Raw genomic sequence first — 26,542 nt, forward strand, 5'->3', positions numbered from 1 at the left:
TCTTGTCCAACACATTTATTGACAATTTAATAGAATACTATGAAAAATGGTGAATACTGAAATTCACAAACTAAAACAATATCAATAAAAAGTGTATTTCGAACAATTCATAATAAATGGTTTAAAGCTAAATATTACTTCTGTGCAGCTTCAAGTTTAGCTTTAAGTGATTCTGGCATTTGGGGTGGTGGTGGACGTGGGAGGCCAAGGGCCACCTTCACAGCATCATAAATGAACCACTGGGCGGCAGTCAAAGTACCAATCATGATGATCCTAGGTGTCAAACCCTTCCACAACGCTAAAAGAGAATTCAATGACATGTTACTAACAATATAATTTCTTCACGGAGCTAGGCCACCACAGCATACTCTTGTTGTATTCAACTAGGCGTAAACAAATGAGAAGTTAACACATTCAGTTATCACGCGGAATCTAAAAGAAACATTCGCCCAGAATACTATCCTAAATCCCGCCACCAAACAATTCAAGGTGGCATTCCGTACGAATGTCCACTCCTTTTTTATGGTCAAAATTATTACTAAAATGAGTAAATTGGTCTAGTGAACAGATATAAATTGCCACCACTATGAGATATGGTACCATCAAAGGTGCGTCCGCACTTGTGTGTGCCTGGGGATGAGGAGGAAGTGTCAATTCTATATTCATAGTGATTTCAGCTGGATTTTGATTTAGCCTACATATAAAATAATTTCTACTCACTTTAAGCTTTGCTCTTTATTTTTCACAGAAGAATTAATCCTAAGAGTTTATTATTTGGTAAGTTAGTTTAGCTTTAAAACTAGGGGAACACTTCCCAAGAAAACTCACTTGATGGCGTCCATAATTAGTAGCCATAGCTATACAAAATACTAATCCAACCATTTGGGACATTATTGAATTGTCATTTCAGAAACACTGGACAAGGATAAAACATCTATTTCGAATAGAACATACTTCGCTTAGCCAAAGCCAACAATGAAGTGTTATTGAGGTTTTCGGCTAATACCTATATTTCCAAAATACCGATCATCTTTTACAGTCTCAAATTGTAGCTTCAGACAGATTGGTCAAAAATAAATATTTTTGTCAAGAATAAATCATAGTTAGTACTGGTTTGTTTTTTAAGGTTATCAAATTATAAACCATCCTCAAGGGTGCTATATTGAGGACCTATGTTCCTGATCAATATCTAATTTTTCCAAGCATTCCATTCTAGCCGTAAAAAAAAAAAAAAAAACTAATTAGGGCCATTAGAGGGAAATGTAAACGTAAAGCATTGTGCAAATAAATTATAGAGCTTAGCAAAACAATAATATTCCTTCAAACAGAGAGTTGGAGGAGTTCACCCAGGGCTCTATACACAAATTTAATTAGAAATGACTCAATAAATTATATTGAAAAGACCAATAGCCAACGCCAATGAATCGGTTACAAAAGACGTTTTAGATTAGCTGCTAAAGATGTAAGACTAGCCTTAAGGGCATGTTCTTCATTTGTATCTGAATGAATTGCCTCGTTTTGTATGGTTTCATCTTCAGTCCTGATTGAACTTCGTTGTAGTAATGATTCTGCGACTGTTGTAATTTTAGCAACAGCTACTATTAATACTATCAGCATAGTAATACTACTAGCATATCTTAGTGTTTAGGCAATATTAACAGAGGTCTGTTTTCATTCTCAGCTACTACTAATAACCAGCTACAGCTACTAAAAACCTACAAATACAGCTACTAAAAACCAGCTACAGCTACTATTTATATTATCAGCACAGTAATACTACTAGCATATCTTAGTGTTTAGGCAACATCAACAGAAGTCTTTATTCATTCGCAGCTACTATTAATAACCAGCTACAGCTACTATTTATACTATCAGCATAGTAATACTACTAGCATATCTTAGTGTTTAGGCAACATCAACAGAAGTCTTTATTCATTCCCAGCTACTACTAATAACCAGCTACAAATACAGCTACTAAAAACCAGCTACAGCTACTATTTATACTATCAGCATAGTAATACTACTAGCATATCTTAGTGTCTAGGCAACATCAACAGAAGTCTTTACTCATTCCCAGCTACTACTAATAACCAGCTACAAATACAGCTAATAAAAACCAGCTACAGCTACTATTTATACTATCAGCATAGTAATACTACTAGCATATCTTAGTGTTTAGGCAACATCAACAGAAGTCTTTATTCATTCCCAACTACTACTAATAGCCAGCTACAAATACAGCTACTAAAAACCAGCTACAGCTACTATTTATACTATCAGCATAGTAATACTACTAGCATATCTTAGAGTTTAGGCAACATGAACAGAGGTCTTTTTCCATTCCCAGCTACTACTAATAACCAGCTACAGATACTAAAAACCAGCTACACCTACTAGCAATAATAAATACATCAGATAATTTTACCAGCAAATCCTAGTTTTTTAGCAACGCCAATAGCAGTTGATCCTTTGTCCTGATTGAGTTTGGACACAACGGTGTCAGCTGGGTGAGACACAATGGCACAGAAGACACCAGCAATATAACCAGCAGTGAATGTCACAATCAATTGTTCTCCTTTGGAGCATTTTTCACGAGGCTTAGGCACAACAAACCTAAATGAATTAAATTGAATAAAAAAAAGAAAAAAAAAAAAGAAGAAAAATTTCATTGTAACTTTCACTTAAGTGGATGTGACATCCAAAAGAATCACCCTCTCTCGTCCATTATAAACTGAATGGTTAGGTTTGAGGCTTGGGCACAACAAACCTAAATGAATTAAACTGAATGAAAAAAAAAAAAAAAAATTCGACTTAGTTTTTCCACTTAAAAGAAATACACGATGTGTCAGGGAGCAAATATAATAAACACGAAACTAGTTTTTCAGAAGACTGGAAATCAGGGATAAAATGTGCTTAATATAGTAAGAATCAATTTAGAATTGATTCAATTTCCTTTTCACGGGGGTATAATGTTATAACATCAAGGGGAAAACACCACTGACGAATGAAATACAAACTTTTTATACACGTAGAAAAAAAAAGAATGAAAGACGAATATTAAAAAAAAAGAAGAAAGATGAATAATTTTTCTACAAGATACCGTCAACGTTAAAATAGAAAATTAAAATACCAAAAGGAACACTTTTATATTATACCGAAAATGTCTTGTTGATTAAACTTGCTTTAAGTTTATTTTTAAATTCTGGCTAGAAAAATACCCCACTTCATTGGCTGTTTGTCCCCTCCTACTGCTTGCTTTGGATGGCAGCTTTGGCCCTCAGCAGTTACAATTAAAGGTTGTTTACAAAGCCCTTTCCTGAATTTGGCGTAACTTCTAAGCATTTTCAATAAAGTTTTCAGGTGATTTTTTTTTCTCTTAACTTTTACATCCAATTTCTTTTGTGTTTCTAAATGGTTACGCTCTAAGCTTTATTGTAAGCCAAATAGGGCCATACAGAACAATATTCTAAAGCACACATCGCAATATAGGAAATTACCATTTCTCCTTTCTATTGAATGTCCGAGATTCGCTTTTCTCTGCTTGGACTCGATTAGCTATGCGAGTCAGCTTTTTCAGTCTTTTGCAAGCTATGGTGGTAAAAGTTAAAGTTAGGTTAGATTATGTTTGGTTAAATTTGGTTAGAAATATCAGAAATGGGTTGAAAAACTAGCTAACCTAACCTGTTATCATCAAACCTTGCAAAAACTGCAAAAGTTGACTGACAACACTGACTAAATCCCCCCCAAAAAAGTATTTTGGACATTCACCGGTGAATGTCGACATTTACAAATTTTGGACTTTCACGGTAACAGATATATTTGCAAACCTGAAAGGTTATCCTTTTCAAAATGGGCTAAAGGGAATTACCCTGGAATCCTAGGGTCTCTCCCACCCTAAGAGTAACTTCTTAAATGAGAAAGCTACTGACAGCCTGCTAGAATATGTGCCACGTCCTCCACTCCTAGATTACACCTGGGGCAAGGATTACCTGCATCTGAGACCAGCCTTTTTCTATTAAATGCCTCAGTTCTATTTTTCAATAGTAGACAAACTGTCAGAAAACAAAACCGGGCCACAAATATCACGGACGGTAGACCTAATTTAAAATAATAATAAAAAATCTTTAACCTGAAGATAAAACTTCAACGTCCACGATCTCCTTACTGCCAGGATTCAAATTTGGACTTCCTGATCGTCCATTCTGGCTCATTATTCTAAATAGAAGATAGTCATATCCCATCTAATACAGCCTCTTTTTTAGAACGGCTATGATCCTTTCCTTGCCAATCGCAGTATCTCCAAATAAGTTGCATTTGTTAATTTATCTTCCGACAGGCAAGTACAGTACCTTTTGCATATATATTTGCATCAAATTGTATTTGGTGCAATTGAAAATGCAGTGAAAAACTATGCAGAGTGCAGTATTGGGGCCACATCTTTCTAAATATTAAAGCTTACCAAAAATAATATGCATACGTTATTCACCACTACATTTTCAAAATTAAAAAATGTGTATTTAAAAAAAATTCTTTCTTCTGCTTTAATTTTTTTTGCAACATTGCAGGCGTTTTCGTAAGGGTATTTAATGATTTTATTAATTCCTGTACCCAATTTCCTTTACAGTTCTAAATGGTTCACACAGTATTTTGAATTACACTATTTCCAATGACTCTAGATGGCGTACAGCTAAATACAGTTTTAGTGTTTTTGAGGACCCCCCACCCAATGTTAAAGCCTGGAATATAACGTGCGCATCTTATTCATTTTTCTATAGAATATACATTGCAAAATGACCTATGATTAGCTAAGTTGTTTATAAATCACAAGAAATCATATTGCTTCACGATATATTAAACAGTCAATGGGACTGCCTTGTATTTTTACAACCTAAGAAGATGACCTTCAAAGACACAGGGAGTAAATTCAAACCACAAGCAACACTTTGCATGTGGGGTCGTCAACGTTTGCTTGGCTGATAGAAGCTAACCACAGCAGCAACGGAACTTCAAATGGCAGCAGGGGCAGATCCAAGGGGTTGATCCAGGCACGAGCCCCCCCGAAAAGATCAAAATTTGCGCAAATTACAGATCGGGTGGGCGAAAAATACTGATGGAGCAGCCAAATTTTTTGGTGCCCCCCCCCCCCCCCGAAAAACGTTTATTCTAACCGTGCCCCGGAATGGCTACAAGAAATGGATGTCATGTAAGTGGCATCTCTAGGTCATCCTATGCCAGTTCCGAAAGAAAAAAAAAAGAAAAATCATCAAAAAAAAGAAAAGGGAGAGAAAAAGCATACTTGTAGAGTGCTTCAACAGTTCTTTCAAAGCAAGCAAACTTCATCATAGTGTATGGAATCTGTCTGAGCCATAGTGGAACCAGACCCTTGTAGAAACCGCTCAATCCTTCTTGGGAATAGATCAGGGGAGCACCTTTTCGCAATGTTGAAGGGAAGTCAGGCTGCGTTTGAATACGCACCTAAACACAGCAAAAAGAATAAATAAACAAAATTAAAAAATTGAGCAAAGTTGTTGCTTGTATTTCTTTTTTGATTTAACAGACTTATCAAACTGACAGGTAACATCAGTCATTATTTCCAAAGTCATCATCCAAACTGTTCATATTAAAGAGTCGACCCATAAAGTTTTAAATATTTTTCTTTCTTTAAATGTTAGCTGTGTCAAAAATAATTCTTAGATCCAGATACATGAATACAAAAATAATACAACCCCTCTATATTCAATAATTAAAATATACAATAAATTGTATATTTTACATATTGTATATTTTTATATATACAATTCTATATAGAATTGTATATATAAAAATACAATTCTATTTTATATATACAATTCTAGTATATTAGATACAATTCTATATACAATAAATTGTATTAAAAATAATATAAAAGATTAAATAAACAAATGAAAAAATTGGGCAAAGATGTTGCTTGTATTTCTTTCTTGATTTAGTAGACTTATTAAACTGACGAGTAACATCAGTCCCTATTACCAAAGTCATCATCCAAACTGTTTATATTAAGGAGTCGACCCATAAAGTTTTAAACATTTTTCTTTCTTTAATATTAGTTGTGTCAAAAATAATTCTTATATCCTGATACATGAATGCAAAAATAATACAACCCCTCTATACACAATAATTAAAATACACAATAAATTGTATATTTTACATATTGCATATTGTATATTTTTACATATTTTTATATTGTATATTAGATACAATTCTATATACAATAAATTGTATTAAAAATAATACAAAAGAACAAATAAAACAAATGTCAAAATAAAAGAAAAAATATCAAAAATTATTCTTATATCCTGATACATGGATACAAAAATAATACAACCCCTCATGATGTTAAGCAGTAAAGTAATTATATCGAATTGTATCACTGAATTTAGGCTATAGAAATTGTGAAAAACACATCTTAAGCTACCATTCTTCGATTTTTTCGGGAGGGTGGAGGATCCTTTGAACAAATCTCAGGGGTAGGGCAAATAATTGCCTTCATTCTTATAGACTTATTTATCAAACAAAGTTCTACCACAGGATGTCGTAAGCAATTCTTCGCATATGTATTCAATTAGTTCTGGGATAACATTACACATACCTGTACATATCGGGTAGGGGGGGGGGGGTGTTCCTGAAAGCTAGCCCAAAGGACCGCAACACCGGAAAAAAAAATAGTAACCTATAAATATCCTTTCTTCTCATTAGGTTCCTCTACCCAAAAGGATCAGACCATACTGACAAAAATTTATTTCAACTGTTCCCTGGGCAAATGATATTTATATTTATGGTTGTAATTAAAAGGACAAAAAAGAACCGTCGACGCCATCTATCGTTTCTTTACATTTTGCAGTACAATAATGAGAAAAACCAGTTACGTAAAATAGTTGATAAAATTAGAGTAATAACAAGTGTCTAATATCGGTTTCTGATAGTAAAAAAAAGCACAAAAAAAACAAAACAAGTTTTTCAACTGAAAGTAAGAAGCGACATTAAAACTTGAAACAAACAGAAATTATTACGTACATTAGGGGATTCGCTCCCAAGTCAATACCTCGCTCTCTACCTTAAGGTATTTAAATCGAACCCTGAATCACAAAGGTCGTTTAATCAGAATAAATAGCTGTTTTGAAAGTACTAAAAAAAACTTTAGCGTAAAGAGCGAGGTATTAACTAGGGAGCGAACCCCCCTAATACACGTAATAATTTCTGTTCGTTTTATGTTTTGATGTCGTTCCTTACTTTCAGTTGAAAAAACTTGTTTTTTATATTTTATTACTGATCGTTTTTTGAATAATTCTGGGAAATATGGCACCCCCTTCATAGCAATGTCCTTTCCCCGATGGAAAGATCCTCCTACGCACTCCCTCCAATGAAAACGTCTGTATACATCCCAATAACCAAGACTATACGTAAACAATGGGCAAAATTAATAACTTTCAGCCCTCCCCCCGGGGACTGTGGGGATTAAGTCATTCTCAAAGACAGAGTTATTAAATTTTTCGACCAAGCTGAACAAAATGGCTATTTAAAAATTTTGACCGGGAAATGAGGGTGGGAAGAGGACCTAGTTGCACTCCAACTTTTTGGTCACTTAAAAAGTCGTCACTAGAACTTTTAATTTCCTTTCGAATGAGCCCCCTCGCGATATTCTAAGACCACTAGGTCAATACAATGACCCCTTCAAATAAGGCAAATTTTCTCAGGCTGGTAACTTTTGATAAGTAAGACCAAACTTGATGAAACTTATTACGCAGATAGAAAACGTGCTAAAAGGTACAAACGCTAGATGGCTTTTATGTTTTTTTTTGCCGACACAAATTTTTCAAAGATATTTACAAGAAACATTTCAATTTGAAGGTTTTGGATATTGATGTTTCAATAAATCTGGAGCTCTAAATGCACAAAATTATTAAAATGCGGCTTAGTTTCCATAAATTGATTCTGTAAAAATAAATATTCAGTCTGATTGTATTAGTCTTAATTTTTAGGGACTGCTTGTTGGGGGTCCAATGGAAGGGGCTCTCGAGGAGGGGTAGATTTAGTTACCACGGTTTGAAGAGTGATATTGGTGCCAATAAAAAGAAAATTGATCAAAAAAGCTTTATGGATTGTTTATTCCGATATTGATTTAGATGTGGTAACCATTTCAGATCTGCAGGTCATGAGTGCTAAACGTTTCGGTATCTCTAAAACTGTACTATTGTCTTTTTGACCAACACGAAAAATAATGCAAGAAATGTACCTTGAGCGTTTCTAGGAGGCAATAGGCTCCCCAAAGAGCGGAATAAAAGGATAACAAGAGCTAACAGCTCATATGGCACTTGTGACAAGGTCGGAAGAGCCAAGAGCCAAGAACTCATATGATATGAACTCTAGCAAAATTCTGAGAATCAATAGATTGCTTTAAAAGGAAAATCAGAGGCTTAATGCCGGTCGGGATTTAAAATAAGAGCTCTGAGTCACGGGGTCATTCTAAATATCAAAATTAATTAAGATCCGATCACCCATTCGTAAGATACCTCGTTTTTCACGTTTTCCAAGAGATCCAGTTTCCCCCTCCAACTCCCATCAATGTCACCGGATCTGGTAGGGATTTAAAATGAGAGCTCTAAATCACAAGATCCTTCTAGATATCAAATTTCATTCAGATCTGATCACCCGCTCGTAAGTTCCAAATAGCTCATTTTTCTAATTTTTCCGAATTACCCCCCCCCCCCCAACTCTACCAAAGAGAGGTCCGGTTATGTCAGTCACCTATCTTGGACTTGTGCTTATTCTTTCCACCAAGTTTCATCCTGATCTCTCCGCTTTAAGCATTTTCCAAGATCCCCCCCCCCCTATGAAACTAGATCCGGTCGAGATTTAAAATAAGAGATCTGAGTTTCGAGGTCCTTCTAAATATGAAATTTCAGTAAGATACGATCACTCTTTCGTAAGTTAAAAACACCTCATTTTTTCTATTTTTTTTGGAATTAACCCTCCCCCCAACCCCCCCAAAGAGAACAGATCCGTTCCGATTATATCACTTCCGTATCCAGGACTTGTGCTTATTTTTCCTACCAAGTTTCATCCCGATCCCTCCACTCTAAGCGTTTTCCAAGATTTTAGCCCCCCCAACTTCTCCTTCACCGGATCCGGTCGGGATTTAAAATAAGAGCTTTGAGACATGATATCCCCCCAAATATCAAATTTCATTAAGATCCGATCACTCCTTCGTAAGTTAAAAATACCTCATTTTTCTAATTTTTCAGAATTAACCCTCTCCCCCTAACTCCCCCAAAGAGAGTGGATCTGTTCCGGTTATGTCAATCACGTATCTAGGCCTTCTAATTATTTTTCCAATCAAGTTTCATTCCGATCCCTCCACTCTAAGCGTTTTCCAAGATTTTAGGTCTCCTTAACTCCCCCCAATGTTACCAGATCCGGTCGGAATTAAAAATAAAAGCTCCAATACACGATATCCTTCCAAACATCGAATTTCTTTAAGATCCGATCACTCCTTCGTAAGTTGAAAATACCTCATTTTTTAATTTTTCAGAATTAGCCCTCCTCCCCCCAACTCCCCCGAAGAGAGCGGATCCGTTATTCTTACCACCAAGTGTCATCCTGATTCCTTCACTCTAAGCGTTTTCCAAGATTTTAGGATCCCCCCACCAACTCCCCCCAATGTCACCGGATCCGGTCGGGATTTAAAATAAGAGCTTTGAGACACGATATGCTTCCAAATATCCAATTTCATTAAGATCTGATAACTCCTTCGTAAGTTAAAAATACCTCTTTTTTTAATTTTTCAGAATTAACCCTCCCCGTCAGCTCCCCCGAAGGGAGCGGATCCGTTCCGGTTATGCCGATCACGTATCTAGGACTTGCGCTTAGTTTTCACACCACGTTTCATCCCGATCCCTCCACTCTAAGCGTTTTCCAAGATTTTAGGTTCCCCCCCTCAATTCCCCCCAATGTCACCGGATACAGACGGGATTTAAATTAAGAGCTCTGAAACACGATATCCTTCCAAACTTCAATTTTTTTTTAAGATCCGATCACTCCTTCGTAAGTAAAAAATACCTCATTTTTTCTAATTTTTCAGAATTAACCCCCCCCCCATCTCCTCCAAACAGAGCAAATTCGTTCCAGTTATTTCGATCACGTATCTAGGATTTCTGCTTATTTTTTCCACCAAGTTTCATCCCGATCCCTCCACTCTAAGCGTTTTCCAAGATTTTAGGCTCCCCCCTTCCAACTCCCCCCAATGTCACCGGATCTGGTCAGAATTTAAAATAAGAGCTCTAAGACGCAATATTCTTCCAAAAATACCAAGTGCCATAAAAAAGGATAGAAAACCTACCTTGAAACACGATATCCTTCCGAACTTCAAATTTTTTAAGATCCGATCACTCCTTCGTAAGTAAAAAAATACCTCATTTTTTCTAATTTTCAGAATTAACCCCTCCCCATCTCCTCCAAACAGAGCAAATTCGTTCCGGTTATGTCGATCACGTATCTAGGATTTCTGCTTATTTTTCCCACCAAGTTTCATCCCGATCCCTCCACTCTAAGCGTTTTCCAAGATTTTAGGCTCCCCCCAATGTCACCGGATCTGGTCAGAATTTAAAATAAGAGCTCTGAGACGCAATATCCTTCCAAAAATACGAAGTGCCATAAAAAAGGATAGAAAACGTACCTTGAGTGCTTAGACCCACAAAGAGGAGTAATAAAAGAGCAAAAAGTACGGAAACGTAACTTAATAATTTCTAGGGGGCAATAGGCCGCCTAAAGGTGACAATGAGAGAATATAAAAAGTACAGAAAACGTACCTTTATTGCTTCCATGGGGCAATAGGCAATATCAGCAAAGAATTCAGCGGAAGCCGATGCAGCTAAATACAGAGAAGTTCTCCACATGTATGCATTCTCCTCACCAAGAAGGTCAGAATAGAGAGATTTGAAAACTTCGTAGAAGCCAAACTTGCAAATACCTTGCACAGAGTAACCAACGAAAGTAGGAGCCCAACCTTTTACGAGAGCCTTTGCACCCTCCTCAGCCACAGTTACCTAGAATTAAAAGAATGTCTGAATCTCTCTCAAGATGAACCCTTTTGGGAGGCAATATATCATCTTAATACTTAAACAAGAGCCAAGAGCTCATATGGCATTTGTGACGAGGTCGGAACCTAAAATTAGACTCCGTACTAGAGTTGTCGCTTTCATCGTCCTAGCACGTCAAGAAGCACCGAACTCGCCAAAGCACTAGAAATCCCTCCAGTTCTTCCAAAGTGATCGGATCCGGTCCGCTTATGTCAACTATCTATAACTTATACTTATTCTCCAACTCGCCAAGTGCTAGAAATCCCCCCCCCCAAATAGAGCGAATCCCATGTCAAGTTTCATTAAGATCCGATCACCCGTTCGTAAGATAAACCTACCTCTATTTTAACGATTTCCCCTCCCTCCAGCCCCCCCATATGGTCGAATCGGGGAAAAGAACGTTATCAAGTCAATTTTTGCAGATCACAGATACGCCTACCAATTTTTCCTCGTCCTATCACGTCCAAAAGCACCAAAATCGCAAAACCAAGTTTCACCCCGATCTCTCCACTAAGCGTTTGCCAAGATTTCCAGTTTCCCCTCCAACTCCCCCCAATCTCCCTGGATCCAGTCGAAATTTAGAATAAGAGCTCTAAGACACGAGATCCTTCTAAATATCGAATTTAATTAAGATCTGATCACCCGTTCGTAAGTTAAAAATACCTTATTTTTTCTATTTTTTCCGAATTACCCCCCCCCCCCCAAAGAGAGCGAATCCAGTCCGGTTATTTCAATCACCTATTTAGGACTAGTGCTTATTCTTACCACCAAGTTTCATCCCGATCTCTCCACTCTAAGCGTTTTCGATGATTTCTGCCCCCCCCCCCACCCAATGTCACCGGATCCCATCGGGATTTAAAAATAAGAGATCTGAGTTACGAGGTCCTTCTAAATATTAAATTTCATTAAGATCCGATAACCCGTTCGTAAGTTAAAAATACCTCATTTTTTTAATTTTTCCGAATTAACCCCCCTTGCAACTCCCCCATAGAGGATCCAGTTCGGTTATGTCAATCACGTATCTAGGAATTGTGCTTATTCTTCCCACCAAGTTTAATCCCAATCTCTCCACTCTAAGCGTTTTCCAAGATTTCCGGTTTCCCCCTCCAACTCCCCCCAACGTCACCAGATGCCGTCAGGATTTAAAATAAGAGCTCTGAGTTACGAGATCCTTCTAAATATCAAATTTTATTCAGATCTGATCACCCGTTTGTAAGTTAAAAAAAACCTCATTTTTTCTAATTTTTCCCAATTACTTCCCCCCCCCCCCCAAGAGAGCGAACCCATTCCGGTTGTGTCAATCACGTATCTAGGACTTGTGGTTATTCTTCTCAACAAGTTTCATCCCGGGGTCTCCACGTCCCTCCACTTCCCCCCGAAGATGGTCGAATTGGGGAAACGACTATTTCTAATTTAATCTGGTCTGGTCCCTGATATGTCTGCCAACTTTCATCGTCTTAGCTTATCTGGAAGTGCCCGAACTAGCAAAACTGGGACCGACAGACAGAAATTGCGATCGCTATATGTCACCTGGTAAATACCAAGTATCATAAAAAAGCAACAAGTTTAAAATTGTAAAAGGTTTCAAAGCTTGTTGGCCCAACACAATGAATATATATATATATATATATATATATATATATATATATATATATATATATATATATATATATATATATATATATATATAAAAAAAGAAGAGTTGAGAGAAAGAGTCAAACTTCAGCGTAAAGAGTGGAGCGTTGATGAGGAAGCAGCCCCTTTCATATACGAAGTAATTTCTGGTCGTTTTAAGTTTTAATGTCGCTCCTTACTTTCAGTTAAAAAAAACTTGTTTTTTTAGTTAATCGTTATATAGTATTTATAATATTTTATAATATATTTTAGTATATTAATATATTATATATATATGTTATATATATTATATTTTAATATATTATATAATATATATAAAATACTTATATAATATTTAGTTTTCAGTAAACCGCACATAACGTTCTGGTCTTTAGAACCCGCAGGGGGTTAGAACTGCACCAGGGTTGCTCCAAATCGACTTTTAAACTGTTTTCAAGCACTAAAACTTTCAGTTTTCAATTGAATGACCCCCATCAAAATTATCACTATTTGTTCCATACGAAGTGGCTTGGCAAAAAAAATTAAATAAGTAATATATAGAGCCCATTTCGTTCTTTATTTAGGCAGCGCTATTGCACTGTCTATAATCAGAATCTTTATAACCATTACCATTTCATGACAAAATATATTATTAAACCATCTCCTAAAAACATTTTACAACTCATGTGGGCATACAATTTGAGTTCCCAAAATTAAGTTTAACATAAATAAAAGAAAATATACAGCTAAAACAGAACAAATTTGATTCAATCTGGTGGTTTGCAACTCGGTGTCACACAGATTGCAGCAGCCTCTTATGTGACTATTTTTTCAGTTAAGTTTTATTCAGTTCGAAATGGGCTCCAGAAGCTTTATTTGTCCAAAGAACTCGCGACCAAATTAAACACGGCTCAAAAGAAGTGTGATTACAGGACAAAGGTAAAGACAAATAGCTTAAACTAAAAATCAGTTTATTTTATGTAAGGTGTTGACAGACAAAATTTTAGTTGACAACTCTCGATCTCGAATAACCTGTTTGTTATGTTAAAGCAACAAATATAGCCCAACAGTTAGGAAATAGCACAACATTTTAGTATCGGATCTAAAAAAAAAAAACTCACCTTAAAACCACGAACAATTGACCTGTATTTCTCAGGATTGACTTGAATTCGGCATTTGACTAAATCCAATGGGACAACTAAAGTATGAGTAATTCCACATGAAAGAAGACCACCAAACGCACAAAGGCCATAATATTTTGATGATCCAAAGACCACTTCACCTGAAACAATTTAGATGCTAGAAATAGAGGAATGGAACGAGGAAGTAAATAAGTAAAAAGGAGTTGTATTTAGGACGAGTTAATCTGGTACTCTGGAAAAGTAGATGGCAGAATAATACCACCCAGTATAAAAGATAGCGTTATTGCTAATGTCAGGTCTCAGAGGCCTTATCTTGGACCTTAGTTCAGTCCTCAGTGCAGTCAGAGGCATCAAGGAAGAGCCTCCCGTCATCCCTAATGTTTGTTGCAGCTATGACGCTCAACCACTTTGGTTGGATGTAGGCATTAAGGCTATGGTGGTCTGCCTGTTAGTTGCACAGTGGCATGTTCTGGGGCCTTTACATTGTGACGGGTGTCTGACGGATGCCAATAAGGGACAGCATACGGAAATCCTTGGTTGCTCAATTGTAGTGAATGTCCTAAATGCCCCCATCTGGCTTTATGCTCTGATGGTACTGGTCACAACCGGTTGTTTTGTTGCATCTCGTATTGACTGATTTTTTAGTCCTTTTTACAGTCCAGGGAATATTTAGTATTGTTCCTCAGTTATATGTTTTCCAAAACAATAAGGTTCGCTTTTCTTACTGGTGGTTTACATTTCATGTCCCAGTAGCGTATAACAGTAGAGGCAAGACACTGCTATTGAAAAGTCGTAGCTTGAATAGATGGAATAATTCTAGGATCGCCAAATTTTGCAAAGCCTATTGAAGGTACAATTTATTCCTTCCCGACACTGCTATTGAAAAGTCGTAGCTTAAATAGATGGAATTAATTCTGGGATCGCCAAATTCTGCATAGCCTATTGAAGGTCCAATTTATTCCTTGTCGACACTGCTATTGAAAAGTCGTAACTTGAATAGATGGAATTAATTCTGGGATCGCCAAATTTTGCATAGCCTATTGAAGGTCCAATTTATTCCTTCACGACACTGCTATTGAAAAGTCGTAGCTTGAGTAAATGGAATTAATTCTGGGATCACCAAATTTTGCAAAGCCTATTGAAGGTCCAATTTACTTTTCCTATTCTAGTCTTGTGCTGTTGAACCTGTGTTCTCAATTACGCCCCCTAGGTATTTGAACTAAACTACTTGAGCTATACCCCTCCCTTGACATACAAGGGAGAGTCAGTGGTTGCCATGAATTTCGTCTTCATGGCGTTTATTTTCAGATCCACTTCACCAGTTCTTTGTCTCGGTCCATTAAATATTTCTTTGAATTGTTTCTTACACAACTCTAGGGTTGTAATGTCTAGATTGCTCAACCGGATTGCTGGGTTTTGCAGAATGTCCCCTCGTTCACTTTATCTCAGAACATCTGTTAATATTACAAAATAAAGTAGTGAAAGAACACAACATTGCTTTGCTCCCAAAAGCATGCAGAAAAATCTAGTTGGGCTGTCAGGGGTCTTGATGCAGCAATTCTTTTTTCAATACATAGCAATTATGAGATTGACTAACTTCTCAGGGACTCCACAGTTTAGAAATATCTTCCACAGCCTTGGACAGTCTACAGAGTTGAGGCCTTTCCAAAAAAGAAATAAAGACTATATAATTTTTTCCCCCAATGTCCCCAACTTTCAAAAATGCAAAATGTGAATGTCAGATCTGTGCAGGAGAGTTTTGGTTGGAAGCAATATCTCGTCCCATGGATACTTGTGTAGTAATGAAGTGATCCTTTGGAGGATAATATGTGAGAACAGCTTCTTGGGAAAAAGTAAAACATCTATACGTATCTTCAGCATCACTAATACGAGACAATACAGGGTATCTTCTGTATCAATAATGAGAGAGAATACAGATGTCACAGGGATGTTGGGGGGGGGCTACTGGGGCTGGTCTATTCAGTAGCCTTGAACATGGCAGCCATCTCTCCTTGATCAGAGGCCAAGTGATGATTAAGAAACCAACCACATGAGAATCATCTATCTGTCTTGGCTTTTTCTGCAATTAGCTATGGCTTGATGCCCACAATTAATTGATTGATTGATTTAGATTCTTGATTTGAATTAAAATCAAGTAGTTGTAATTGTAGAAAAAGCCAAGACAGATAGTCCGAGTGAGTAAGAGGCAAATCTGGCATAAGCCCTTTTTAGGATTGTATAAAAATGATGTCAGTTCACTTGTTGATAGATAAGTCTGTCTAACATCCGTCCATACGTCATTCTTAGGGCAGGACTAAGGTAGATAGTCATAGAATATAGAATAAGGGATGAAAGATAGGATTGATTTTGGGATGATGCGTGACGGACAATGTCCACTGGACTTGTATGGAAAATCTAGGACTGAATTTGCTTGGACTCACAGGCGAACTAGTGACACTCTAATAGGCTTTGCTGCTCGTAGTCTAAAGTTGGAGTACCGTATCATAGGATTGACACATGATCCACAAGTTCCCTGGACTCGCAGGCGAACGGTGAAACTTATGGTTTTCCAAGTGTTTGGTTAAATGGCACGGGTAAACGGCAGGAGTAACGCCTCAAGCTTTATTGGCGTAGTAGTTATTCCAGGGCTGCCACAGGTTCGAGTGGTGAAAAATAGCAACTTGGGGACATCTTTTTAGTCGAAGTAGAAACCTCTCTAGGGACCATTCTAGACGCAAAACGAACCCCAAAACTCAGTTTTCAGCAAGATTTTGTAAGAAAAGGCAGTAATATAACAGCAAATAACCATTGACTAAGAAAAAAAAATGGGAATGATCACAAAAGGTGCAGGAAGAAACTCAAGGTCACGTTTTGGGGAGCAAAACCTGATGGTTTGATTTTGTGTGGTTTAGAGTCAATTTGTATTTTTTTTTTTAATACAATTTTTTAACAATTAAAAACAAAAATAACAGATAATACATAGTACTTACATCATACGAGAATATAATCAAGGGAAAAATATGAGCCCTCTATGAGAAAAAAAAGAGGAAAACTTAGCACACCCATGGTTACAAATTCCAAAGGTACAACACTATTCAACAGCTCAAAACAATGTGTTATAAGGAGTCAGATATGTTAACTGAACAGTTGTGTCAATGTATTTAGGTTGACAGGGATAATGTGCACCCTTAGATTTTGAAAAATGCATTTTTGGCAGTATTGTCATCTAAAAATGTTTTTTTTTTTAATTTTCATCAATAAATTAACAAAAACAACAATTGACCCAACCATTAGATTTTAAACCATACATGTTGCCCTCTACCCCTTAGTTTTTGCACACTGACACTACTGTGAATGAAACAACCATTCTTTATGGTTTATTTTCCTACAGTTAACTATTAAAAATTGAGACTCACTTGAAGCAGCTGCAGCAATTGACCGTCCTGGAACCAGTGAAGCTGACTCACATTCTGCCTTTTTAAAGGGTGTTGAAAAAGGACTTAATTTCGATGCTTCCCACAAGGAGTTCATTTTCAACCTGGAATAGTGATTTTATGAAAAATATTAGCATGTACATTTCTTAAAATAAGATTAACATGAATAGAGCTGACAACTCCTATGCCTTCTCAAGAGCAGAACATAGCTTGCACTTTACTGAAAACAAATACATTTGAAATGTTTTCACTTTTGTGACTTTAATAAATGAAAAATTAAGGAATAAATGTCACTATATGCATATTAAACTGACAATCCATGGCCATTTCTTTTTTTTTCAATAAAGGGAAAATTATGCTCTGGTCTTGATAAAGCATGGGGGCTGTCCATACTACTTATGTTTTATTTTTGCTTATTTTGAGTTTGAAAGATGGGAGTAAGCATGATTCTCTTATTGGAGAAATACTTGTGTGTTAGCTTTTGGAAAGGCACACCTGCTTAGAGTCTCAGACAGGTTGACCAAGAATTTAAATTGACATAGGATCATTAGACTGCCTGAAATGAGAGGCAAACAAGACATGCCCATCTAAAGTCTTAGGCAGGTTGACCAAGAATCTAGAATTGACACAGGACCATTAATTTGCACTGAATGACAGCCAAGCATCCAAAGCCAAATTGGGTCCATCTGTATAAAGTGTAAGGCTTATTACATAATTCAATATTAGTTGACCAGCTAGTCACCTGGAATTGCAAGGCCAATCAAGTGTCCAAGGCCTAAATGGGCTTGTCTGCCTAGTGTTGGGCGAGTGAACCCATTTATACACTAAGACAGTTGCGCTAACAAAATCAATTAAATATTGGTTGACCAATATTTAGTTGAATGTATGTCATTGTGTCTTGGGTTTGACTGTCTAGACTTGTCACATTCTCAGACAATTTTGCTAACAAAAATGTCCAACCAGTCAGTCAATACAATGGTATAACTGAACAAAAAGTACTGAACTAGTTTTCATGGTGAGAACATCTCAAATAATTGAATCATATTTTCATAATTTTAATGATCTGAGCGGGTTTGCTGGACTGAATTAATTGCGTTGTTATGAAGTGAAATGTTGAAACCTGGCTGTTTAACTCAGTTGGATTATCGGACATTGTTATTATGAACATAGAGATTGGATTGTTAGAGTACAGAGGATAATTGAACAGGTTCCACTGGGCCACCTAGCCAAAATTGCCAATCCATACTGTTGGCCTGCCTCACTAAAGATATGTCTTTTCCTCTTTAATTATCATTTGTTCAAGGCCTCAGAATTTATATTGAAATGTGACGAAATACAAAAAAGGGGATTTGGCCTTTGCTTGTTTCCAGGATTACCCACTAGGGCTGATTTGGATGGTCAAACTAAATAACTAATCTGGAAAATTTTTGGTACAATGTTTTTTTTTTGGTATAAAACTTTTTGCTATGGATCTCAAGAGATACATAATATTGTCAAGACAAACCTGCTGGATTTTAAGGAAAATAATCCTGTTGCCTCTAAAAAAATTAAGTGCAAAAGGAGTAAAGAATGCTTTCCATGAATACAGAAATTATCCAGATTGAGATTATAAAAAAGGACAACAAGAAAAACGGAAATACAAAAGGAACTGCAGTTTCTGAAGGCTTAGACACTTAGATTACTTGTAATCAGCTCAACTCTACTCAAGCAGAAGTGGAGAAAATTAAAGCAAATTTGATGCAGGATATTCAGAAGAAAGTAACAAAGAAAATTAGTGCACCAAATGATGGCACATCAACAATTAAATCAGTCTAAGGATACTAAAAAAATTCAGTTTATTGTGTCAGAGATTTATGATTTGATCAAACTAGAATAAAGCATTAAATTTAAGCAAGCTGAATAATTCCTAGTAGATCTTAGAGGTTAAATCGAATCTCTTGAATTTTGTTTTGAAAGCGTGGAGAAAAGCTGAACAATTTCGAGCAGAAGCTGCTGGATTCATTAGTGGTTTCTGGACTCAAGCATATATCAGGAGTTGAGTAAAATATAGCTGTATTTGATACTATTAAACAAAAAAAAAACAAGTTTTTTTAAATGAAAGTAATGAGCAACATTAAAACTTAAAACAAACAAAAATTACTCTGTATATGAAAGGGCCTTTTCCTCCTCAACGCCCCGCTCTTTATGCTAAAGTTTGACTCTCTCTTAACTCTACATTTTAAAACAGTAAAAAACTTTAGTGTAAATAGCAGGGTGTTGAGGAGGAAAAGCCCTTTCATACACGGAGTAATTTTTGTTCATTTAAAGTTTTAATTTCACTCCTTACTTTCACTTAAAAACAACTTTTTTTTTGTTTAATTTCTGGACGTTTTTTAATTAATACATTTTCTTTTATCTTGGCTCTCCACACATAAATAATTAAAACGAAATGTGCATATTAATTTTTTTGGGGCTAAATGACTTTTTCATAGTTTTAATCAGAAGATTTTCAAAAAAAGGAGCAAGAGAGGAGGCCTAGTTGCCCTCCACTTTTTTGATTACTTAAAAAGGCAACTATAACTTTTAATTTTTTACAAACGTTTTCATAAGTAAAAAATATATGTAACTTACAAATTAACTTAAATAGCAAACTTCTATATTCGTATGTTTTTATTGCGTATATGAGGGGGCTCACCCCTCGTCGATACCTTGCTCTTTACACTAAAGCTTAAATTTTGTCCAAATTCCTTAAGAATGACCCCTAAATCACAAAGGCCGTAGAATAAATAGTTGAAATTACTAAAAATACTTTAGCATAAAGAGCAAGGTATTACGAGGAGGTAAACCCCTCATATACATAATAATTTCTGTTTGTTTTAAGTTTTAATCCTGCTCCTCACTTTCAGTAGAAAAAACTTTTCATATTTATTTTTTCATTGTTTTTTTTTTAATAATGCTAGAAAATCCTCAACCCCCTCCATTGAAGGTCTCTTCCCCAATAAAACGTTCCTCGATTGAAAGATCCTCCCACGTAACCCCCCTTCAGCTCTCCCCCTAAACCAAACAAAATCTCCCTGAAAACGTCTGTACACTTCCCAGTAATCATTACTATATGCAAACATAGGTCAAAGTTTGCAACTTGCAACCCCTCCCATGGCAACTGCAGGGGAGTAAGTCGTCCCCAAAGACATAGTTATTAGGTTATTCGACTATAGTGAATAAAATGGCAATATCAGAATTTTGATCTGGTGACTTTGGGGGGAAAATGAGCGTGGGAGGGGGCATAGGTGCCCTCCAATTTTTTTGGTCACTTAAAAAGGGCACTAGAACTTTTAATTTCTGTTAGAATGAGCCCTTTTGCGACATTCTAGGACCACTGAGCCAATACAATCACCCCTGAAAAAAAAAAGAAAAAAAAAGATGCATCTGTGATTTGTCTTCTGGCAAAGAATGCTAAATTCCACATTTTTGTAGATAGGGACTTGAAACTTCTACAGTAAGGTTCTCTGATACGCTGAATCTGATGGTGTGATTTTCGTTAAGATTGTATGACTTTTAGGGGGTATTTCTCCCTATTTTCTAAAATGAGACAAATCTTCTCAGGTGCGTAACTTTTGACGGGTAAGACTAATATTGATGAAACTTATATATTTAAAATCAGCATTAAAATGCGATTCTTTTGATGTAACTATTGGCATAAAAATTCCATCTTTTAGAGTTTTGGTTACTATTGAGCCGGGTTGCTCCTTACTACAGTTTGTTACCACAAACTGTTTGATTGTGAACAAGATGGGTCTGTCAAGTATAACTAAGTCTCAGGTATTAAAGGCTACCAGATTCAGACTTATGAACCACACTAAATAATTCCTTAGACCAGACTGCTTTTCCATTTACGAAAAAATAATTGAAGAAAAATGAACCACACTGCCCCAAGCAATTCTAAAAACACCGTGGCTCCTGTCTTTGTGAAGTTTGTGAATAAAGAAATTGCTTATGGTATATTTAGAGCTAAGTGAAAACTAAATTGTGAATTTTTGTTAGCAATTACCTGAGAAAAGAGAAGAAGTCAATCCTAGATGGTGCATGTGAATGTTATAGTATGAAGTGTTTGGTCAGATTGTGGGTGCATTTTATGTGCCAGCAAGGTGATATGAACCCTAAAAGAGTGAAGCCACAAGCTGACACATTGGAAAATGTTAAATGAGTAATTGTTTGTTCATTGTATCAGATAGTGTTTTTTCATTATCTTCATGTAGGCTACCAACCCTGTATCTTGTGTGTTTTGCTGTTGTTTTATCCTTAATAACATTTTCGTTGTATTTTTTTTTGTGTCTCTGTTGGTATGTTTGGTGGTAATTAGAGTCCATGATGAAGAGTGATCCAAATAATGCATTGGAAGGATATTTAGAAAATTGGTTCCTGATAAAGGATCATGTTGAAATTTCCATTGAATGTGATGATTTTATGCTTAATCAGATTAAAACTTTAAGACAAGTATGTTTAACAGACCTTCAAAGAATAGTTGTAGTTCAGATAAAGATGGTCAAATGCTTTGTGTTTGCACATGGAATTGCCACGTTATGACATGTTACTTGGATATTTTACAGTTGATTAAGGATTTGCAAAATGTTCCTGAGTCAGTATCTACCCCCCTTGGCTTATTTTTTTTTTCCAGGTTACCAGCTAGAAGGAATGTCTTGAACTAAAATAAATTGTAGTGGCCTTGGGTTTTTGATAAAGATAAATTTGAGTTTTAAGATAAGGGATGATTTATTAAAATTGGAATGAAGGTAAGATTGGAAGTTTTTTTATTGGATTAAGTAATGAATAATAAAACGTCGTTAGTTACTGTGGCATACAGGCCACCTAGTGCTTGCTTGGAGGAGTTTTTGATGGTTTTGTGGAACCAATGAGGGGAGGGGCAGCTACAGATTAGCTACAGTATATGGAATTTTTCAATTTTAATCTTTTATGTTTTAGAGCAGATAATTTCAATTACTTTAATTTAATGATTTCATATGATCTTTACCCTTTAGTGAATTTACCCATAAAGGATTTCCAGTTGTTCTGCTACATTAATTGATAATATTTTTCTGAGCTTAAAGTACCTGAGTCATAGTTATGTTATATGTTATAATGAAGGTGTTACATCACAGGCTTTTGATATAATGAGTTCTATTGTCAAAAATATTTTTGATAAAACAAGCCCCATTAGAACAGTGATGCAGAGGAAACAAGAACCCCATAAATCATGGATAGATGAAGATATTTTAAATGAAATTATGAATAAGAATTCTTTGCATGATCAATTTCTGAATTCAGAAAATGACAAGGAATTTGAGTAATTCAGACTAGCAAGAAATAAATTGAAAAATCTGAGAAGGAAAACTGAATTTGAGTAATTCAGACTAGCAAGAAATAAATTGAACTATCTGAGAAGGAAAGCTAAGAAATGATATTATGAGTAAAAATTACTCGAGAATCAAGATAATATCAAAGGAACTTAGGGAGTTATTAATGAGATTGTGGGAAGTAAGAAAGTTTTTGAGCGTCATGCAGTTGAAATTGATGGTTTCGAAATTAAAGACAAACATGCAATTGTAGATCAGTTTGGTAAGTATTTTTCAGAGACTGGAGAACCTATACAGCAAGTAGGTAGAATCCATAAAGATCAGTTCCAGAAGCAGAAATTTTGTGACAATAAAGGATAGGGTCTGAGTTTTCAGTTTGAGCCATGTACTAATGATGAATTAGAAAAGATGATTCAGTGAATCAAATCTAATTCAGCTGGCACTGACAGATTGAATCTTTGCACATTTAGAGCAGTTACGACTTACCTTATAACCTGTTTGTTTCATACTGTAAACATTTTACTACAAACTAGAATAATACTGGATGCCTTAAAAGAAGCAAACGTGATCCACTGCATAAAGGAGGTGCAAAATCAAACCTACATAACTAGAGACCTATTTCAATTCTTCCATCATACTCCAAGATAATAGAGAAAATAGTGCAGTAGTCATTTGTATGATTTTTTGTCAAAAAAGGACTTCTTTCCAAAACCCAGTTTGGAATCAGGAAAAATCACTTGACATCCCATGATGTGCAGTACCTGTCAGATTTAGTGGACTATCATCTTGAAAAAGGGAAACTTGCTTTTACATTATTTGTGGATTTTAGAAGGCATTTGATACAGTAGATTTTAATATTTTATTGTGTAGATTAGAATGTCAGATTTACATCTAAAGTGGGTTGCAAGTTTTTTAACTGGAAGATCTGTTAGAGTCATATTAAATGATATTATTTGTTTTCAGTATTTTATCAAAAGTGATGTTTTGCAGGGTTCTGTCCTAGGTCCACTGCTATATCTTATTTATGTTGATATTATGGCTTCTACCTGCTGGGTGCTTGCTTTACTTTGTTTACAATGATGCTGATCCTACTTTTTCTAGTCGTTTTGTTGAATTTTTAATAGAAAAGGTTAATAGTGTAATGACTCAACTTCATACATTCACTAGTCTTAGCCTTTAATCAGTAAATGTGAATCAGACTAATATTAAGGTCTACATTAATGTAGTAACCCTGATTGATATTGGTGGTAAAACTTTACTGAGTGGAGAGCCATTGAATCAAGTAAATTGCATGTGCTACCTTGGTTTTTATACTGATTGTAATTTATTTTGGAAACCACACAGCAATCTAGTTGCAGCTAAAGTGGCTAGGGGAGTTGGAATTATTTGTCATTTGAATAATTTTCTTACAAATAAATTTGACTTCATAGATATCATGTAGTATTTAGTGCTTAATCTTGTATGATTATGTTTTATGGGCTAGTAATTTCTACTCTAATTTTATAACTTGAATTGGCAAGAATAATTGGTGAATATATGAAAGTTTTTAATGATACAGACATGCTATAGAAAGTTAAGAGTGATGAATGCTGGGACAGCTCAGGGATTACCAGCCTGCAATTTTTCTATATCAATGCTGGAATACCCAGGTATTTTTTTTCTCATTTTTATAAGAGTAATAGTTGCTTACATGAGTACCTTGTGACTAAGCACAGGCAGAGCACTTTGGCAGGATTTATGATTAGCTATGTCACCAAGTGTTTGGAATGTGCTTCCAGTGAGTTTTAAGGCAATTGAACATCTATTTCATTTAAGAAAAGATTAAAGAAGTGTTTTGAGACCCAACACAGCCCAAGAGGAAAGGTCTATAGGTTATAAAATCTACCTATTGTTAACATATAGTCTGTGTATAGTATACATTTTATAGGTGGAGGGGGGGGGGCAAATTTTCTACTGGGGGTTTGTCCACACAGAGGATTTTCTACTTGGAGGGAGGTTTCCAGTGGATAAAATTTTTTAAGAGAAATTTTTATAAAACTCTAGTTAATTGACTTCTTGCTATCTCAGAAAGGGTTTAGGTTAGGAAAATGAAACTTTCAGGGATGAATCTATAGACTAAAGTTTGTCCTGGGAAGGTATTTTGAATTCTAAAAGTGAAACCTTGCAAAATAGACCTTCTGCTTAATTGAAGTACAACAGAGTTGTTTTCAGCTTCATAACTGTGCTTAATTTTGTGTTATAAGGTTTTAAAGATATGCAAATACATTTCCTAAATTTTGAAAAAAAAAAAACATTAATATTCTACTCAAATAACAGGAACTGCATTTTCAGAACTAAAGGCAGAGAAAAAGCAACTGGTAACTGAAAATTAAGGTAAAATGTTGTTTTGTGAAAATTTCAATAGGTATAGACCTGTCATGTAGGCAAATTTCAGGGCCCCTATAGGGAGAAGGACTAGAGGTGGGTACTTTAAAATACCCTCCCAGGATATACTTTAGCCTGTAGACCTGTCCCTGAAAGTTTCATTTTCCTAACCTAAACCCTTTCTGAGATAGCAAGAAGTCAATTAACTCAAATTTTACTCTAGGCAAACTTGCCAAAATTCATATATGATTTTTTTATATGCCCTGCTTTCTCTTATCCAACTCAATTTTATTGAGTTGGATTGACTCATTTTATGGATGGAAATATTAAGGGTAATTGACCAGGGTAAAATTTTCACTGGGGTTGAATTGTTTAGAGGATATTTCTATGAGGAACAAGGATTTCCAATGGAAATGGAGCCAGATTCCCTGGCATTATTAAAAAAAAGCATATCATATTTGAAACAAATATTATGTTAATTATTGGAAAAAAAGTTGTAAAAATAACCACCCATTTGGTAAAATCCCTCACTCTCCCCAAACATTTTGGCTAGTAGAATACCTGTATAAAACTGCAATTTTTCATCAGAATAAAGCTCTTTAATTTGGAAAATTAGCCACACCTAGCCCCCCCCCCCTCCATCACAGATTGTGCCATAAAGCAAAATTGATGGAATTCAAGAGAAAGTGAAAGAAATTAACAAACAACTAATTCATGTAGGAAACTGTAAATAGATTTCCAGTTTTGTTTAAATAAAAATAGGCCTGCACATATGTTCTGGGTATGGCTGTGATAGTTGGTTGGTTAATATGGTTGGTATTTCTAAAAATAGATCCTTGAAGGTAAGTAAACTAGGCTAAAAATTTCAGTGTTTGATCTTAAACAATTTTAATATTAACCATACTGATGCATAGCTTAGATTTTTACTGATAGCCTATATAAAATGCTTCCTTATTTCCCTTTGGTAACAAGATGTGAGGGTTTTAGTTAGACATAATTTAACTCAATTGAATAGGCCTACTGGTTTTTTACCCTATATAGGTGTGGGGTAAAGGTTATTTCTGACACATATAAATTTTGAAATTGGATTAACGATGCAATTCTGATTATAAATATTACCCCTATTCCTATTAGTCTAGAGGGGTTTTTAAAAAGTGGTAAAACTCTACAGAGTACTGCACCCCACCTCTTGGGGCTACTACAAAGTAGACTAAATATCAGTGGCACAGCTTATCTTAAAAGCTATAAATGTGGCCCTCTAAGCCTCTCGGTTGAAAATACAATATAAGCAAAGAAAATTTTTCTTACCAGAACCAGGCTATTTTCCCTCAGTGGTCAGCTGAAAAATGTGTAGTGATGACAGTGAAGAAGTAAGAAAAATTTTTTGGAATCGTTGTGCCAAGGCCAACTTCAAGTTTTCTTCAGTTAAAAAAAAGTTTGGATTGAGGTATACATCTTTGAAAATTGATTTTCCAAATAGTTTTTTGTGAAATTTGTGTAGAAGATTAAGATTGGCAGATGTATTTATATGCAATTAAGGTTTT

The 26,542-nt window shown here is 35.6% G+C and overlaps 1 protein-coding gene across 1 annotated transcript; it reads right to left on the minus strand.

Annotated features, from left to right (window-relative positions):
• On the minus strand, positions 1 to 26,471 carry LOC136034519 (phosphate carrier protein, mitochondrial-like). Its single transcript, XM_065715745.1, has 7 exons — positions 26,307 to 26,471; positions 17,287 to 17,408; positions 13,850 to 14,010; positions 10,845 to 11,081; positions 5,297 to 5,475; positions 2,426 to 2,613; positions 1 to 298 (listed from the first exon to the last, which is right to left on the minus strand). The coding sequence occupies exons 2-7, from the start codon at positions 17,399 to 17,401 to the stop codon at positions 135 to 137; spliced, it is 1,044 nt and encodes a 347-aa protein (XP_065571817.1). The 5' UTR covers positions 17,402 to 17,408; positions 26,307 to 26,471; the 3' UTR covers positions 1 to 134.
• Positions 26,472 to 26,542: the final 71 nt, after the last annotated feature.

The sequence above is a fragment of the Artemia franciscana genome, chromosome 13, assembly GCF_032884065.1.
Source record: "Artemia franciscana chromosome 13, ASM3288406v1, whole genome shotgun sequence".
In the NCBI taxonomy this organism is placed as follows: domain Eukaryota; kingdom Metazoa; phylum Arthropoda; class Branchiopoda; order Anostraca; family Artemiidae; genus Artemia; species Artemia franciscana.

Coding starts and splice junctions, on each gene's coding strand:
- LOC136034519 (XM_065715745.1), bottom strand. CDS start 17,401: ATGAACTCCTTGTGGGAAGCATCGAAATTAAGTCCTTTTTCAACACCC. Junction 11,082..13,849: donor CAATTGTTCGTGGTTTTAAG/GTGAGTTTTTTT, acceptor TTTTAATTCTAG/GTAACTGTGGCTGAGGAGGG. Junction 5,476..10,844: donor GCCCCATGGAAGCAATAAAG/GTACGTTTTCTG, acceptor TGCTGTGTTTAG/GTGCGTATTCAAACGCAGCC.